At 40.2% G+C, this 17,943-nt stretch overlaps 1 protein-coding gene across 2 annotated transcripts in view; it reads right to left on the reverse strand.

The window, feature by feature from the left end:
- The window catches only part of AFF4 (AF4/FMR2 family member 4), a 59,618-nt gene that overhangs the window by 4,116 nt on the left and 37,559 nt on the right, over positions 1-17,943 (reverse strand). For both annotated transcript variants that reach the window (XM_015429201.1, XM_015429193.1), the window contains 12 exons: positions 17,520-17,540; positions 14,908-14,962; positions 14,402-14,439; positions 13,778-13,940; positions 12,308-13,222; positions 8,731-8,819; positions 7,609-7,843; positions 5,564-5,661; positions 4,961-5,024; positions 3,263-3,399; positions 2,896-2,967; positions 1,900-1,993 (listed from right to left, as the gene is read on the reverse strand). In XM_015429201.1, the coding sequence (XP_015284687.1) occupies positions 1,900-1,993; positions 2,896-2,967; positions 3,263-3,399; positions 4,961-5,024; positions 5,564-5,661; positions 7,609-7,843; positions 8,731-8,819; positions 12,308-13,222; positions 13,778-13,940; positions 14,402-14,439; positions 14,908-14,962; positions 17,520-17,540 (1,981 nt within the window). The remainder of the gene's footprint in view (positions 1-1,899; positions 1,994-2,895; positions 2,968-3,262; positions 3,400-4,960; positions 5,025-5,563; positions 5,662-7,608; positions 7,844-8,730; positions 8,820-12,307; positions 13,223-13,777; positions 13,941-14,401; positions 14,440-14,907; positions 14,963-17,519; positions 17,541-17,943) is intronic.

Genomic DNA, 17,943 nt, shown 5'->3' on the forward strand with positions numbered 1-17,943 from the left:
GGGGGGCGCTCTGCAATTTACCTGGCTGCTTCTTGCTCTGACTGAGGGCTGCTGGGAGCAGGGGGTGGGGCTTGTTGCATGCGCCCACCCCCTGGGCTCTTTACTGCCGGAGCTACACTCCTGCGCGCTCCTGCAGGAAATGACCCCTGCTCTATGGAGACCACTGACTATAATGGTCCCCACAGGGTTTAATAAAGCTGAAAAAAATCTGGGTTTCCCAAATATTTCCCGAATCAAAATACCATATCGGTATTGGGATTTGGGAATATTGGGAAATACGGATATTTTCCAAGTTCAATATACCCGAACCCAAAAAATACTGGTGGGGTTTTTTTTGCACACCCCAAATCAGTCTTCCCAAATCTGTATGATCACCATAGCATTCGAAAACATTAGATTTTGAAATCTTATCTGAAACTTTCTGGGATCAGACACTATTACTAGAAGTTCTATGTATCCCTAAGAGATGAACATAATGAAAATTATTTAACTGCTATGGAATCTAGAAAGAACATATCTGGGGTTTCCACATCCATATCCCTATCCAGAGCCCAAAGATCTAAGCTTTCTTATCTAAATCTGAAATGTTGTTCTTTCCAAGCATTTTTATGTTATTTCTTACAGTATATTAGATTTCTCCAATGGCCTAATAAGCATTAATTCTTGAAAGCAACATAGTTCACTTGAAACAACGGACACATGCTTTCAAAACAATTTTTCACAAGTAATAAATGTATTAAGCATTACCTGAACTTTAAAGTTAGAAACATGGCACTTTTCCCTATTAAGAAGTGTCCTAACATTCATATTTCTCTCTAAATATGCACTCCTGTAACAAGCAAATCAGACTTCTCTCAATGCAAGTCCCAGAAGAATAGGTAAAATTACTTGGGGAGTAACTTGGACTTTTGATTATTCCTAAAAGCAGTGAGACAAACAGCTGAAAACTGATTTGCTTTTTAAAACTATTACTTGCTAAGAAGCAATGCTAGGTACTTTGATAATTTTAAGATTTATTTTCACTTTAATTGTAGGGTTAACTTTTTCATGCTTCTATTTTGTACGGTCTAGCTCATTAAAGAAAATAGCTTTTTACCTCAATAAAAAAATTAACATTTCTGCAGGAAGATGAAGTGTCCTAACATTCTACCAATATGAAATTTAGGATTTCTAAGCACCAAAGCCAAAGGGGAATATATCACGGCTCACATGTTGTAAAAAGGTGCGGGGCACTGAGGCAAAGTAAAAAACTGGTGCCTGAGCAAGATCTGATATGGGATTTTCTTGTTCACTGCCAGATGCTGCCAAGCTTAGTTATGCTATTACCTTGCTATTTAATTAAGGGAATCCACAGCAATTCATAGAGATAAACCAACATAAATATAGATTCAGTATAGTTTTTTGATTCCAAATATAACACCATTAGGAAACAGCAAATTTGAAGTTTAAGAGAAACAATGCAGGATGTGAAGAGGGAACTACATTAACTGCCAGGAATCTGATTTCTGGGACCTCCTGCAAAAAACTTTAGAGATCTAGAGAAGCAAACTGAACAATACACTCAATCATTGGGGGAAAAGGGGGGGGGGGAATGAAACACGATGATAGACATATTTGTAAATAGTAGCTATAATTAAGAAAACTGCCAAAGTTGACAAAGTTAGTACTGGCTCAAGAAAACTAATACCTATAATAAACTGTTAATTTTTAAGATGGCAGAGGACTTTGCTATGGCAAACTAGCATGACTACCCATCTGGAATTGCCAAATTCTTGAATTATTAGCTGTATGACAAAGATTAACTCAGTCAGTTACAACTACTCTGGAAGCTAACTTCATTGAAATAAAGCACCATGAGAATAATTTCTTCTGAACAATTTGTAACAGTAGACTTTTTACCTTTAGATGTTCAGTTAGTGTCTTGGAATACTTCAATGCACTTTCCTTCTTCAGCTTGAAAAGTCTTAAATATAACAAGGACTGACATCTAAGACTAGTAAAACAAAAAGCAACATTACTTTTGGATCTTGCTTTGGAATAGCTCAAATAACAGCAGCTGTGCGCTCTAAAATATGCAATTCCCATTTTCAATTGACTCTAGAACCATCATGACTCAATTTCTCATTCATATCAGGTGTCAAAAATAAAGCCCATTTAATAGCTTGACTTTGTTCTTAGAGAATGATAAACACCATAGCATTACATTTCTAATACTGACTTTGAACAATTAACTTCAGTCCTATATCAGTAAGGAAAGAAATTAATTTGTTTTATATATTAGGTATTACAAGAAGGGACCTCTCTCTCACTATTTCCTCTTTCACTTCCCTGAAAACCCCCATAGCCTCTCCTCTTTTCCTACTTCCTTCTCACTCACCAGCCAACCTATCTTCATCAGTATGGTCTTTCCCTCCTTCCCTCACCCTGGCAGCCTCTACCTGGGAAAACCACATTCTAGTTGTGTAGTGCTGTTCATCAGGGTCAGACCCAGTTGAGAAGTGGAGAACCCACAAGGACTTCTTGGGGGGGGGGGACCAACTCATTTCCCACATAACACATTCCCCAGATTATTTCCACCAAAGAAGCCTGAAAATGGCCCTATATCCCCTGCTTTTTCTGATGGTGACCAAGGCTTGCAATACTGTTGTGATTGCCTAGCAACAGCCACTGAGGATATTAATTTCTTAAAGCTACAGGTGTTGGTCCCCCCCCCCTTTTAAAGGTTTCGTATTTTTCTGCAAACCTGGAGTGTTTTCCAGGTTTACAGAAAGATATGTGTTGTCTGTTCATGGCTCCAATCTCTGAATTTAAGTACTCCACAAAAACTAGCTTTTCATGGCTATATTTTGCTTTTAGTTATTTACATCTCTCTAATTAAATTTAACATATACATACCACAGTACTGCTAGTCTTTTGTCAGCAGCAGTAGCATCTGGTGCCGAGTAATTCTTCAATTTCATAGTGTACCTGCAACCATAGAACAATAAGCCAAAACGTCCTGTTTTTATTCACTGTTCTTTTATCAAAAATTATTTTAGGTTTTTGCTGCATTCATTGCATCCAAAATCTTATGTTTAGCAGGACACAGAATTTCATTTTTCAAGTCTACCAAGGAAATCTAATCTTGATAAAGCCTCATTAAATACGACAAGGTGTATGAGTATTTCTTTTATGTAACAATTTAAGTTCACATGAACAAAAAAAATCTTTAAAAAGACAATTTGAATTCTTTGACTCTGTTTTGACTTTTTTAATCACTTACTTGATCAACTCCACTGTTTCAGAATACATAGGGAATGGGGACTTTGACTCCTGAGCATTCTTCTCCAATGCATTCCCACATTCAATGAATGACACTACAGCATCAAGGTAGTACACAGCTTTCTCAAACCTGTCAGACTGAAGAATACCAATCTTTGAATAGCAAGCATAAAAGGGAAGACTATAATAGGATCAGAAACATGGCCTGAAATGAATTATATTAACATATGAACATATAAGAGAATATAAGAAGAGCCCTGCTGGATCAGACCAACAGTCCATCTAGTCCAGCATCCTGTCTCACGCAGTGGCCAACCAGTTCCTCTGGACAGCCAACAACAACAACAACCAAGGCCTTCCCCTGATATTGCCTCCTGGCTCTGTAGGTTCCCCTCAGCTGCCATGGCTAGGAGCCATTGATACAACTTATCCTCCATGAATTTATCTAATCCCCCTTTAAAGCTGTTTATTCCTGTGGCCATCACTATATCCTCTGGCAGCAAATTCCACATTTAATCACTCTCTGTGTAGAGAAGTCTTTCCTTTTATCCATCCTGAACCTACTGCCCATCAGCTTCACTGGAGAGGGAGAAAAAATTTCTCTTTGTCAACTCTCTCCACCCCATAATTTTAATAAACCACTATCATGGCCCCCCTTAGTCATCTCTTTTCTAAAGTGAAAAGTCCCAGACTCTTCAACCTTTCCTCATATGGAAGGTGCCCCAAGTCCCTAATCATCTTAGTCCCCCTCCTTTGTACTTTTTCCAGATCTGTAATTCCCTTTCTAAGATACAGTGAAGAGAATTCCAAATGAGGCTGCACCACGGATCTATACAGGGGTATTACAATATTGGCTGTTTTATTCTCACTCTCTTTCCTAATAATCCCTAACATAGATTTTGCCTTTTTCACCGCTGGTGCACACTGGATTGACACTTTCACCGAGCTATCCACTACAACTCCAAGATCTTTTTCTCCCTCAGCCTCAGCAAGTTCAGACCCCATTATCCTATACTTGAAGCTGGGATTTTTTTTGTCCCAATGTGCATCACCTGACACTTACCAACATTGAACTTCATTTGCCACATTGTCGCCCACTCACCCAGTTTGTGGAGGTCCTCTTGGAGCCCCTCACAGTCAGCCTTGGTTTTCACCATCCTGAATAATTTGGTGTCATCTGCAAACTTGATCACTACCCTACTCAGCCCTAGTTCCAGATCACTGATGAATAAATTAAATAGTACCAGCCCCAATATTGATACTTGTGGGACCCCACTGCTTACTTCCCCCCACTGTGAGAACTGTCCATTGATCCTTACTCTTTGCTTCCTGTCATTTAATCAGTTTTTAATCCATAAGAGAACCCGTCATCTTCTCCCATGACTGCTAAGTTTACTCAACAGTCTTGGGTGAGGTACCTTGTCAAAAGCCTTTTGAAAGTCCAGGTATATGTCTACTGGGTCACCATTTGCTACATGTTTGTTCACTTTCTCAAAGACCTCCAGAAGGCTTGTGAGGCAGAACTTCCCTTTTCTGATTTTTCCTCAGCAGGCTTTGTCTCTCTATGTGCCTATAACAATTCTATCTTTGATTACAGTTTCTACTAATTTGCCTGGGACAGACATTAGGCTGACTGGTCTAATTTCCTGGTTTCTGACAAAAAGACTCGGTTTAAGATTTTAATTTTTTTTGCCCTTACCAATGCATCAGCATTGTGCTTTAACTTCTTTGCTTCTTGTAAGTAATGATCTGCAGAGTAAGTCCTGAAACACAAAACAAAATCAATTATGATTGATAAAACCAGCTGAGTTTTCCTACAGAAACAGAGCAGTTCCCACCATATGGCAGAGGCAGATGGAGAAACAAACCTGTATGAGGCCAAATGAAGTCCAGGTGAGATAATGCCTCTTAACATTGCTAAACAGAACAGAGAAAGCTCTTGCAAAAGCCCCTGCCTGTCCTGTTACCAAGAGATCTGGCAGCTCTTAGAATGAGGAGCAAACATCATGCTACGGTACTTCCCTTCCATTCAAACAGTCTTGCATCCCCTCTGGTCCTGGCACATGTCAGTGCACCTAGCTGAGTGATACCCCCATGCAAGGCAGGAACTTTATGGGTGGGCTGCTGCTTTGTCTCAGTTTGCATAAAGAACAGTGGATAATGGGGAAGATAATTGCTCTTTTGACAATACTGAGGCCCTAACACTAAATATTCCCTCTTTCCCCACCCCAACACCTGTATGCGTTACAAATGTGGGACAAGACTCCAAATACACTAGCCTAGCTTTTATTTTTATTCTCACCTGTCATCAAATAGTAGTTTTGGCCTCCGGGATTTTGAGCTATCTGCAGTCGTAGCGGAGGCAGAAGAGCAGTTTGAAGAATTATTTAAAACCTTTTCCTTGAAAGAAGACAACATACCACTGTTAGTTAACACACTGATTTTGTCAAACTCATTATGCTCATTACTCATGGTTAAGTGCAATCCAGATGTGTGTTGTCACCCATGCTCACCACACACAGAGCTCGACAGACACAGCTGTAGCTATATTGAACCCAGCAAATCCGAAGTACAAAGCTAGCAAGCTGTTTTGTAATGCTGATGAAGGCCAGTACTATGTCTTCATTACGAAACAGCTATTATGATTCGCCCATAGTAAAAATCATTATTTTTAACTGATCTTATAGACTATACAGCTTATTCAGGTCACCATCACTGGTACTGTTCCAGCCTATGCTGAAGCAGAACCATGCAAGCAAGATCAAGTTACAGCCAGATAACGGAACTGAGAATGAATATTGCCACTGGGTAATAACGTAGTATACCAACTTGGGGATATTTTACACTACAATCATTTTTTCCAAAGTAAGCTAGAAGTCCCAGGGTGGTTATAAAGCTATAAAATCTAAGACTTGCATACAAAGATTTTCATATGGTCACCTTCTGTGCAGTTCTCCCTAATCACCACTGTTCTTCCCTCCTCTTTTCAACCTTCCCAAACTTCTGCTTGAAAGACAGGGTTTAAAAAAACTGCTTCATAGTAATATACAGGTGCAATGTCCTGGGACAAATATTAATGTGAACAAAACTTATTTCTCCATGCTGTGCATATGTTCTCTGTTCCAATTTTAGGGCAATATAGGGCAATATTCAACTGGACTGTATTCCACTTCACATGTAAAACAACTAGACTGTATTCCACTTCACCTTTCACTAGTGTGTTTCACTACTGAAATATATCCAACTATGCTAATGTTTTAATGCAGGAGGGGCACAAAATACTTCCCAAGGGTCACAAGTGGCCCACCAACTTTTATAGTACAACCGCCCCGCCCCCCCATCAACTGGGTGACTCAACAGGTATTGCCAGACTCCAGGTCTCTGACGGCTATAGCTCTGAACAAAGAGCCAGCTCATCAATGTCAGGTCAGTCAGGTGCCAATGAAACAGAAACATAACAGATGGGCCATTAAAACCCCTCTCCCTTCCATACTCAGCTCAGAGGCAAACTTAGGGGGCATGAGCCTGCAATTCATTTATGGAAAAAAACAGTGATTGACATTTTGTTTGCTTGAGTTACTAAATTCCTAGCAACCCAAACCCTGAAAATCATGAGGCAAGGCCTGATGAAGTCATAGGCAGGGCCCAGTAATATACTTTCACAGTACAACACATTTAAGTCCGTACATGGTCAACTTTGCCCCATGAAACTAAGTTGTGCACCCATTTCAATAGAACATGATAAGACTATACAACTTCAGAGAATTATTAAGACACAGCAGAACTATGAGGGGGTACTAATTATCCTAATTAAAAAACAGTCTAGACTTGACTCAGTACAACTTAGAAAGAAGGGTACCAAAGAAATCAATAAAAGCCAACTTCTGTCGCCTGTACAACCCCTTTTGGCTAGAAAGCTGAGAAAAATCCTGAGAGGCCATGATTGCATCCCTTGCTTAAATACTCAACTACTTGTTTACTTCTTAAGATTTTCCACTGTCCTGTTCCTACAATGCTTCACAGCTTTGTCTCAGCCACAGGTTCTTTTAATTACAAATTCAGCTATCACGTTTGCTTTTCTATTGACAAAACACTGCCAGACTTAGTAGAAGTACCCTTTTGCAATTCAGAGTAACAATTGTCCCTCAGAAAGCTATCAGTGCCCAACACCTCAACTTTACATACTGGAAGGCATGTTCATATTCATACAGGCTCTGCTAATAAGTACATTAGGAAGAGATATATTCCCCTGACTCAACTAAATTAAGGCAAAAAATGGATAAGAAATCAGATTTCCCACATAGGACTCAGAAAAGAACTGCCACAACTGCCACACAAAATTCTTACTTTTGTTTCCTTAGAATTACTAGAAGATTTCCCTTCAGTCTTCTTTTGTTTTGATGAGCTACTTTTACTGCTACTGCCTTCCTTGTTGTTGTTACTGCTTGATTTCAAGGAAGAAGACTGACTGATGGTTCTCTTCCTTGAGACATGCTCTTGCTTGGAATCTTTTTGGATGGCTGGGGTGGTGCAAGGAGAAGGGAGAAGATCTTTCTCTTTAACAGCACTTTGCTTTGATGACCTGCAAAAAAGTCACACGCTTTATACAAGGAGATCCTGCTTCACCAGCTGCAAAGCAGATACCTTGTTCTACCACACTATTAAGATTTCTGTTTGAAAAAGCAGACAATGGTGTCCAGCTCAAACAGGACTTGCAAAAATAACCAAAAAGGCGCGCAGACTGAAGAAAAGGGAGGTGCTCTAAAGAACGACATTACATCCTGGTAATTAAAAAGGGGCTTACATGCAGATTCCATCAACTTGCAGTTAGTAAATATTTTGCTCACTAGAGCTTCTTTCAGACTCCTTTGGATTATTTACTACCAATAGAACATCTTCTCTGATGGCAGAGGGAGCCTATTCATGGCTCAGAGGCAAAATTCAGCTTAGCCCCAGACACTGCACTCAAGCTTTAATCAAGGTATGGGGAAAAGTACGGCTTCAGATTCATTTTCAAGTAAATATATTCCATACATGGTTCCATCTCTTTTTCTAATTTTGTATGTAATAAGCATAGTAAAAAGAAAATTATACAGACACACAAACAAAATGTTAAGCCTGACTGCACATGCCCTGTAACTGTGAAACATTCCTAGAAGATGTCAACTTTATTATGAAGTCTCTGATCCTTCACTAACAAGAGCTGGTGTGTAAGAATGTGTGTGTGTTTTTAATAAGGAAATGAGTGAGACAATCCATTATGTTCTCTCAATCACAACAGCAACGAACCATGGATGGTGGTCATGATTCAGACATGCACCCTTGTTCTCAATTTTTGGAGAACTGCTTTTACAGTTCCACTGGCTTCCAAAACTGCTGTTTAAACTGCCTAAGGTTTAAAAGGAAAACTAGTAGGGAGGGGTGTAAACTACTCTAAAAGTATCATATCAGTACACTATTAACACTCACTCTCTGTTACTAGAAGTCTTGTGTACGGATGAGGGTTTTTCATCCAGCTTTGTTTTCTTGCTTTCAATGGCTCGATTTTCTTCTGCATTCTAAAACAAAACAACCACAAGATATATCCATGATCATCTCATATTAAATAACTGCAGTAATACTTTACAGATTACTACAACAATTTAAAAAGACATTTATGACATTAAAACCAGGAAGTAATTTAAAAAACTGCAAAAATGTTACAAAGTAGTTACCGTCAGTCGAATTTCTTGAGGCTAATAGAAAGCAACAAAATGTAGGTATCTTCCTTGAGCAGTACAAAGAGGACTGAAGTGTGACTTAAATAGTTCATGAATGCAAATATGTGGCATCTCGGTTTACTCCCATTACAGGTTGTCAAAACAGTAATGGGCCTGACATTGCTGGCACAAAAGCCTCCATTAGATATACCCAATAATGCAAAAAGAAATTTATTCCTGGCTTAAGTAAACTAAAAACCAGAACAATCCTATGCAGAATGATGCCAGCTCACACCCACTGAAATAAATGGATTTGTACTGGAATAACTCTGCATAGGACTGCACTGCAAAACATTTAACACACATCAGTTTTTGCAACCTTCTCTTCATAGCATGTGTGTTAAATCTCTCAGTCATAAGAACAGGGGAAATTAAAAAAATTATTCTTCTACATTCATTAACGTGGTACAAATATACTATAAAATCAGATCAAAAAACCAGACTGCCAATATACTTAATTATGCACCAAAATTGAGGTAAACGCTCTTTGAATCTTTCTAATTTTAAGAGCACTTACCTCAGTTTTGGTGCATAACTGTAGATCAGCCCAACATAAAAGCACAGACCATAAAAACAGATAGACCACTGACAGCTTAAAATAATGGTTTAAAGGCTAAAATAGTGTTGAAGGATCAACCCCTTAATTAAAGCCTGGGTAAAAATAAATGTTTTGATTTGGCACCTAAAAGGAAGCAACACATGGCACCAGGCAAGTCTCAAGGGACATTCCATATGCAAGACGCCACTAGGGTGTGCAAAAAAAAAAAAGTCAGTATTTTTTGGCTTTGGGTATATCAGATCCGAAAAATATTGGTAAATGCTGAATTTCCCCAGTCCAATACCAGTAAAGTATTAGGACTAGGGAAATACTCGGTATTGCTGAATATATTTGGGTCTGATATACCCAACGGGAGGGAAGGGAGGCATGTTAAAATGCCAACTTTCCCTCCCTAAGCCCCTGCAGTTTTCCTGGTCAGTTTCACTCCCATGGCCAGTCAGCTGTTAGGTTTAAGCCATTTAAACCTAACATCAGACAGGCCATGGGAGTGAAACTGACCAGGAAAAGCGTCCTCTCACTGCCTTCCCTTCTCTAGCTGCATGCTTCCATGGCTGCCTTTGGCTTCCCAACTGTCTGCCGTGGCCAGCTGGCTGGGGAAGCCAAGGAAACATGCCTCCACCCCTCCTTGAGCCTCTCCGCTGCTGTGAAGAGACTCAGGGAGGGAAGGGAAAGTCAGCAATTCTCAGTTCAGTGTGAGAAGGAAGGGCATTTAAACATGCCTGCACTGTCTCTGCCTGCCCTTCTCCAGCCATCCCGCAACTGCAGGGCAGCTGGAGAAGGGCAGGCAGGGAGCCCAGGCATGTTTCCATGCCTGCCCTTGGCTTCCCCAGCCGGCCTGAGCTCAGGGAGAGAATGAAAGGCATTTAAACGTGGCTGTGCTCTCTGCCTGCGCTTCTCCAGCAGCCCTGGGGCAGCTAGAGAAGGGAAGGCAGAGAGAGGCGGCTTTCCCTGGTCAGTTTCACTCCCACCTGCCCCTCAGCTGTTAGGTTTAACTGGCTTAAACCTAAGAGCTGACTGGTGGGGAGTGAAATTGACTAAAGAAGCTACAGGGGGAGGGAAGTCAGCATTTGGCTACCAGAAAGCCCAATACATTCGGAAAACTCTATTCAGTTGCCGAAGAGTTTTCTGAATTTGCATTTGGCTTAAGAATACCAAATAAATACTGACAATGCATTTATCTGGTGTTTTTCGGGGTTTGGGGAAGCCAAATACATACCCCTAGTTGCCACTCATCTCACCTCTGAAGGAGGGGGTCCTAATATTTACTGTACTGATGACCATAGCTACCAAGAAGATTCAGGAGAAGTTGGTGAAACAACTGATGCAGCTCAGGTTCATAACAGTCCCACCACTGTCACTATTATAATAAAGCCTTTTGTTTCCTAACAGTGTCATTTTTTTTGGGGGGGGGGATCATGAAGTATGTCTCAGTTCAACATGAGGATTCATATTCAGGAATACTGAATTAGAGTTAACACTGGACAGCACTAAATAGAGCTACAATGGTGTCCTACTTTTGAAATTAAAGGCACAAGGATCTAGTGTACTTGAAAAAATACTCTGAAGATAAAGTTCCTTCCATCCCCTTTGGCTCTTCAAGCAATAGCTAGCTTGCTTCACTGTGACCAGCTACTAAGAGGAAAAATTGAAATATATGTAATCAACAGCTACACAGGGATATGTGTAGTGCCAACACTGTCATTGTCATAGTAAAGCTTTTGTTTCACAACAGAGTCCTTTCAAGGGGGGAAAAACCACTAAATGTGTCTCAGATTGACATAAGGATTCATATACAGGTCATACAAAGATGACCATGTTAATTTCTAAATATATCTTAGGCTTAACTCCTAAATATATCCTAAGCAACCATAAAATGGCCTGGGATTGTTGAATGTAGCAGCTTAACTAAAGCCACTATTGAATCATGGATTTATAAAGTCTGACCTTGGGCCTGCAAAACATTCATAAAAGTGGAATCATCAAAGAAAATCTAACTAGGGTAATGTGGTTGACAATGTGATCACATCAATGGGCTTATACTGGAGTAATTCTGTGCATGATTGCATTGCTAGGTTCCCTTCACAATAAGACATGTAACAATTTTAAACAAAACAAAAACATTTTAATCCCTGTAATCAGGGTCTGTTGATGTGATAAAGTTGCAGAAGTCTACAGTGTGATAGACTAATGAGATCACCCAAGCCCATCTCCCTGCCAACACAGATGTTCTAAAAATTAAATCCTCTCACAATACATAGAAATCACCCAAGGGATTTTGCTTGTCATCTTTTAAGATTTTCTAAGTCTGTTAGACTCCATTAACATAATTACCAACTAATTGATGTCCTGTCCATCAAATTAGACATATATATTCAAACAAACACCACCATACCTTTTGATTAGCCTGACTAAACTACTAATGGCAAAATTTATCCTTAGAAACATACTTTTGCTTGCCATGGTAGTATGATAGTAATATCAATTCATTCACCAATCATTTCCCAACACACTCCTTTGTTTTAAATTTATTCCCCTCACACTCATAGAAATGAAGTTAACATTTTCTCAAAACAATTGCAGGTATGCTTTGCCAAAATTAAGACGGCTAAATCAACTCCGGACCTTCAACAGAGCTGATGAGCCTTCTGTGGTACAGAGAGGATACCAGGCAAAAGATCATTTCCATTAAGAGTAGGAGACTAGAATATCATATCAAAGACTGGTCTACCTTATGCTTCCTCTTGCCCTTGGTGGAAGTTTTCTCAGAGGATGTTTTCTGAGGCTCCCTTGGATGCTTCTCAGACACATTTTTCCTTTCAGCTTTTGATGGGTCTGTATCTTTGTAAGGCTTCCCTGGTATTCTGGTTAAGAGGCTCAAGTCAATCTTCACAATAAGGGGATACCTTTCATCAGGATCACTGAGTGGGGAAAGGAGTTCCTTCTCTTCCATAGGAGAGAACATTCTTTGCCGTAAAAAGTTGTCATCCTCCTCTATGGAGGGCTTAACAGGAGTCCTATTGCTCTCAGAGTATTTGGGGGTTTGTGAAGAAGGAGGCAGGCTCTCATTCTCATCAGAATCAGAAGATGAGGTACTAGTTTCTATGAATTCCTTGGATTTCTGGGAGGATTTGCCTGCAACCTTGCATTTCTTTTTCTCTGTTGTAGGCCGAGGGGAGGATTTGGGTTCCTTCTTTATATTGGGCTTTCTGGAGCCTTTAGTGGCTGCCTTATGTCTGTTAGAAGGTATATTTGTTGCCATGTCCAAAGGGGTTTCACTTTCTATTTTCAGCCCCCCTCTAGGAGGTTCTTCCACAGATGGTTTGTCTGCCTTTTTGGGCTGTTTTTTACCTACAGTCCTCCTTTGGATGCTTTCACTCTGAGCAGGTGATTTCTGTCTACCACGACTGCTCTCTGACCCTTTCTGGGTAGCTTTAGAATCTCTTCCAGGAGTAGAAGAAACTGAATCTTTAGATCCACTTTGATCTGCATATCCACTCCCTGAACTCTGATCTCTGCCCTCTTTTTTGTAGCTTTGTGTTGAAGGGATATTACTGTCCACAGAAGAAGCTGGTGATACTTTATGTGGATTCACTTTGTTCAGCCAGTTGTCAAGCTGCCACCTATTTGCTGGAGGTGGCTCAGGCTAAGGAAAGAGGGAGAACATTTGAAAAACAAGAAACTTATTGTGGCTAATAAACCGCACCAAAGTAACAAATGCAATTTTTACTACAGCCTTGCAAATCACAGCAGCATTGAGGCGGCTGCTGCTTAAAAAGCACACTGCCTCTCATGCTTGCCATAACTCTGCATTGTGTTTTCTGGGCAGGGAGCCACAGAAAGAGCCATTTGCCACTTGTTTGTAGATCTAGGAGCAACTGATTCTCTCCTCAGGCAAACAGATTGGTAGCAATTTGCCTTGCAGTTTTAGGGCTGGATCTTAGGAACCATGAGCAGGAGCTCTGTTTGTAGAATAAATCTTTCTGCATTCCTCTACCCTGCAGCAGCAGCACCCTCCCCCAATAACACCTGAAAAGCAGGGTCAAGAGTCCTTTGGAAACAGTATGGGATGCAAGATGGAAGACTGAATTCACTGACAATGCCCACCCTTGAGTCATTGCTATATTTTTTATGTCGGAAAATTACTAATATGATAAGCAAAAGTCACTGGACATTTGAAAGCAAAAAAAAAAAATCCTACCTCTGGAGTTGCATTCTGTGATGGCTCATTGGCCTCACTGTCACTAGAACTACTTTCACTTTCAGAGTCTGAACCAGAACTGCTCTCAGATCCACTGTGACTGCTTGAATCATCCCTGGAATTATCTGCCCCTTCGCTTGTATGCTGAGATGGCTCAGAATTACTGGAGGATGATAAAAGAACACACAGTTATGTTAGCTTTTAAAAAAATCACCATAACTTTGACAAGTAATAATATAAAGATTAATAAGAAAAACTGTTAGAGATTTTCTCAACCAGCTAAAGACACATGGCAATTCAATAAGAGGTGAAATCCTGTTTATCTCTTCCTTTAAATAAAGCACTAAAATCCTAGAGGTGAATTTATGAATAGTTCAGTACTATGGCATTTCCACACAGCAGTTTGCTGCACTCACTAATGTGAGAGACCTAAGCTCAAATCCCTGATTATCCATGAGACTCACTAGGTACCCTGGGCCAGTTGCTCTCTCCTAGCCTAATAAGCTATCCCACAGGGGTGTTGTAAGGATAAACTTAGAAGAGGGTACCTTATGCACACTGCTCTCAGCTCAAGGTATGATCATGCAATAGACAGACAATATTTTATCGACCACAGATGCCTACCTCCCAGGTGTACCTCTTGGGACCGTCTTATCTGAATCCTGTAATTAAAGCATTATATTGTACATAAGAACAGAAAACTACAGCATTCATATCTCAGCTACTTTACTCTAGCATCCATAAGATGCTGATCAAGTGTAAAGGAATATATGCAATGGTTATAACCCACACAAACTGTAGCTCATAAGAATGGACTTTATGGAAATGAAAATACAGTTCTTAATTTGGTAATGTTTTAAACCAGGAATAGACAGAAATCAACAGGAGATCAATTCAGATCTCTTTTGACAGGCATTGTTTGTCAATTTACAAGACTTTACAAAAAAATATGGCTCTGTCTTTTACATTCTCAAAATAACTTTGCCTATTTTTTATTAATGAAGATCTGCGCAGAGACGTCGCCACCCAGGACTAAGAACCTCCGCAGCAGAAACAACAACCAAGACCCGGCCACAGGTGCCTGATAGGTAGTCATTCCCCCTTAAAAAAAAAATACTTCTAGCACATACCTGCTCACCATCACTGTCTTCACTACTGGTAACTGTTAGATCATTTATCAGCACACTAGGTAAGAGGGAAAAGGTGAGAAAAGTTTTCAAAAAGTATTTGCTAATATATACTACTATAATGCAAGCACAGCTGTATCATGTAACGTCATGAACCAGTGATGCACTGGCGCAAGAAACCACAAGTATTCAATCAGTGTAGTGTCTCCAGATAGTGCAACTGAACTAGCAGATTTTTACCACACAACTTGGAAGTGGATAAGGTAGCAACATGGTGTGGACTGGAGAGGAGGTGGGTATATTAAGCAGAATCCTATCCATATAACCACGGCTTGAGATCCCACTTGTACCAAGGTAATATTGCTACCACAAGAGATTAATATTAACCTGAAGTACTAAGAACATAGGCACTCTCTCAAAGATATAAATGGCAAAGACAAAATGAATAAAGTCAGGCCTACACCAACAAGACTGGTTGCTGACAACGAATACAAGTGACTAAGATCACAAAAAGGAAGGGGACAGGAAAGTATCAGTGAATGGTAAAAAACACTGAACAAATGGCCAAGCAACAAATGCTGGTTCATCAGACCCCAGCACTCATAGGACCTGGCTCTCAATTAAACAGGGATCTCTCTTACTCACTTGCTCTCTTTTTTGGGAGAGCTAGGGAGCCCATCCAATTCATGTGCTCCCTTAGATACTTTTGGGTTTGCAGCATCTTACAGTTTGCCTTTGCATCTACACTGGTAAAGTACGGTTTATGCTTATCTCACAAACAAAGATTCCAAAATGGAAATTCACTAGCAATATACATAACACTTTTAAATGTTCAGTGAATGCACGTAGAGTGGGAGTGGGTACAAACACACTGGCCTGTGACACCTATACACAGCGTACACTCACTCACTGTGATCAGAAACATTTGAAAAGCAATAATGAGGAGAGAGAATATGCATCTACACTTTCTCCATGCACAGGTGCCATGTGAACAAGGTGGTAATTTTATTTATTAAAACATTTATATTCATCGCTCCTCTTGGCTCAAGGCAGTCTACAAATCATAACTGAAAGCACCACAATCTAACACCAACAAAATAACCCCAAAAGTCACTATGCTTTCCTTGGAGGTGAGAGTGGGACCACCATGCTCCACTCTGTGCTAAGAGCTACTGTAGTTGGGAATCCTGGTTTACAAGGCAAAAACAAATCATGATTTGCCAACTACAGTTTGCTATCAACCAGGAAATAACTAATTATCTAGTACCATGTGAAGGAAGGAGAAATGCATGAGCCATGTATCCCCAGCTTTTTTTGGGGGGGTAGCATCTCTGAACTGAGCTATGGTATTGCAAATTAATGACAGCGAACTATTAGGTTTACCAGTTGTCTAAGAAGCTAACCGATTCAGTCATCTGAATGTTCTTGTCAATATTTTTATAAATGATCTGGATGAGGGTGTGGAGGGGTTGCTCATTAAATTTGCAGATAACACTAAATTGGGAGCGGCAGTGAACACACCAGAAGAGACAGAATTCAACGAGATCTGAACATGCTGGAAAAGTGGGTGGATGTGAACAAGATGCAATTTAACAAGGATAAGTGCCAAGTTCTACATCTGGGTAACTGGATGGGGGATACACCTCTGAGTAGCAGTGTGTGTGAACAAGATCTTGGGGTAAGGGTGGACCAAAAGTTAAATATCAGCAGCCAGTGTGATGCAGCAACAAAAAAGGCTCATGCAATCTTGGGTTGTGTCAACAGAGGCATAACATCCAAATCACAAGATGTCATAGTCCTGCTGTACATTGCATTGGTCAGGCCACACTTGGGAGTACTGTGTGCAGTTCTGGAGGCCTTACTTCAAAAAGGATGTGAACAGAATGGGGCGGGTACAGAGGAGAGCGATGAGGATGATCAAGGGCCTGGAGACCAAGCCCTATGAGGAAATGTTGAGGGACTTGGGAACATTTAGTCTTGAGAAGAGGAGGCTGAGGGGGGACACGATTGTTCTCTTTAACTATTTGAAGGGCTATATGCTGTCGCTTTCATGACCAGAGTTCATTAGTTGTAGATTTTCCAGGCAGTATGGCTGTGGTCTTGGCCAAGACCACGGCCATAGAGGCCAGAAAATCTACAACAACTATTTGAAGTGTTGTCACTTATAGAAGGGCAGGGAGCTGTTCCTGTTGGCAGCAGTAATAATGGGTTTATATTAAGGGTGGGAAGGTACCAGGTAGATATTAAGAAAAACTTTTTTACAGTAAGAGTTGTGCAACACTGGAATCAGCTGCCTAGGGAGGGGGTGAGCTCCCCCTCACTGGCAGTCTTTAAGCAGCGGCTGGACAAAAACTTGTCAGGGAAGCTAGGCTAATCCTGCATTGAGCACGGAGTTGGACTAGATGGCCTGTATGGACCAATTCTGTGATTCTATATTGAAATATGTAACTGAAGGGATACTGATACTCATATTATTTTATGCTTTACTGTACTGCTGCCCAACAGCAATAGTTGCATTTAATGTTGCATTTAACAGCAATAGTTGCATTTAATGTTGCATTAACGAGCATTTAAGAACCATACTTCACATCATTGTAACAATCATAGCATCTTACTCTGTCTGGTTTGATTCACATCTGTAACGAGGGGGGAAAAACAAAAATAGAGTTAAAATGTTCAACTTGACACAAAGTTTTTTGGAACTAAAAGCAAGTTTTGACTATGCTGGTCTAATACACAAAAACAAAAATAGAGTTAAAATGTTCAACTTGACACAAAGTTTTTTGGAACTAAAAACAAGTTTTGACTATGCTGGTCTAACACACTCAGCCAATCTGTCCCACAAAAGGCATTTTAAAAGAAATACAGTCACATCAATTTCAATTTCCTCTAGTACCACATTAAAGAACGAAGGCATAATTAAGACAGTGGACAAATATTAAACTTCATCCATCTAGCCTAAACTGTAGAAACCTCAAAGACCTTTAACAGCCCAATCTGAGGGTGTCACATATATGGAAAATGCAGAAGCCTACACGA

This window comes from Gekko japonicus, unplaced genomic scaffold, assembly GCF_001447785.1.
Source record: "Gekko japonicus isolate JY-2015 unplaced genomic scaffold, Gekko_japonicus_V1.1 scaffold768, whole genome shotgun sequence".
NCBI classification, from domain to species: Eukaryota; Metazoa; Chordata; class Lepidosauria; order Squamata; family Gekkonidae; genus Gekko; species Gekko japonicus.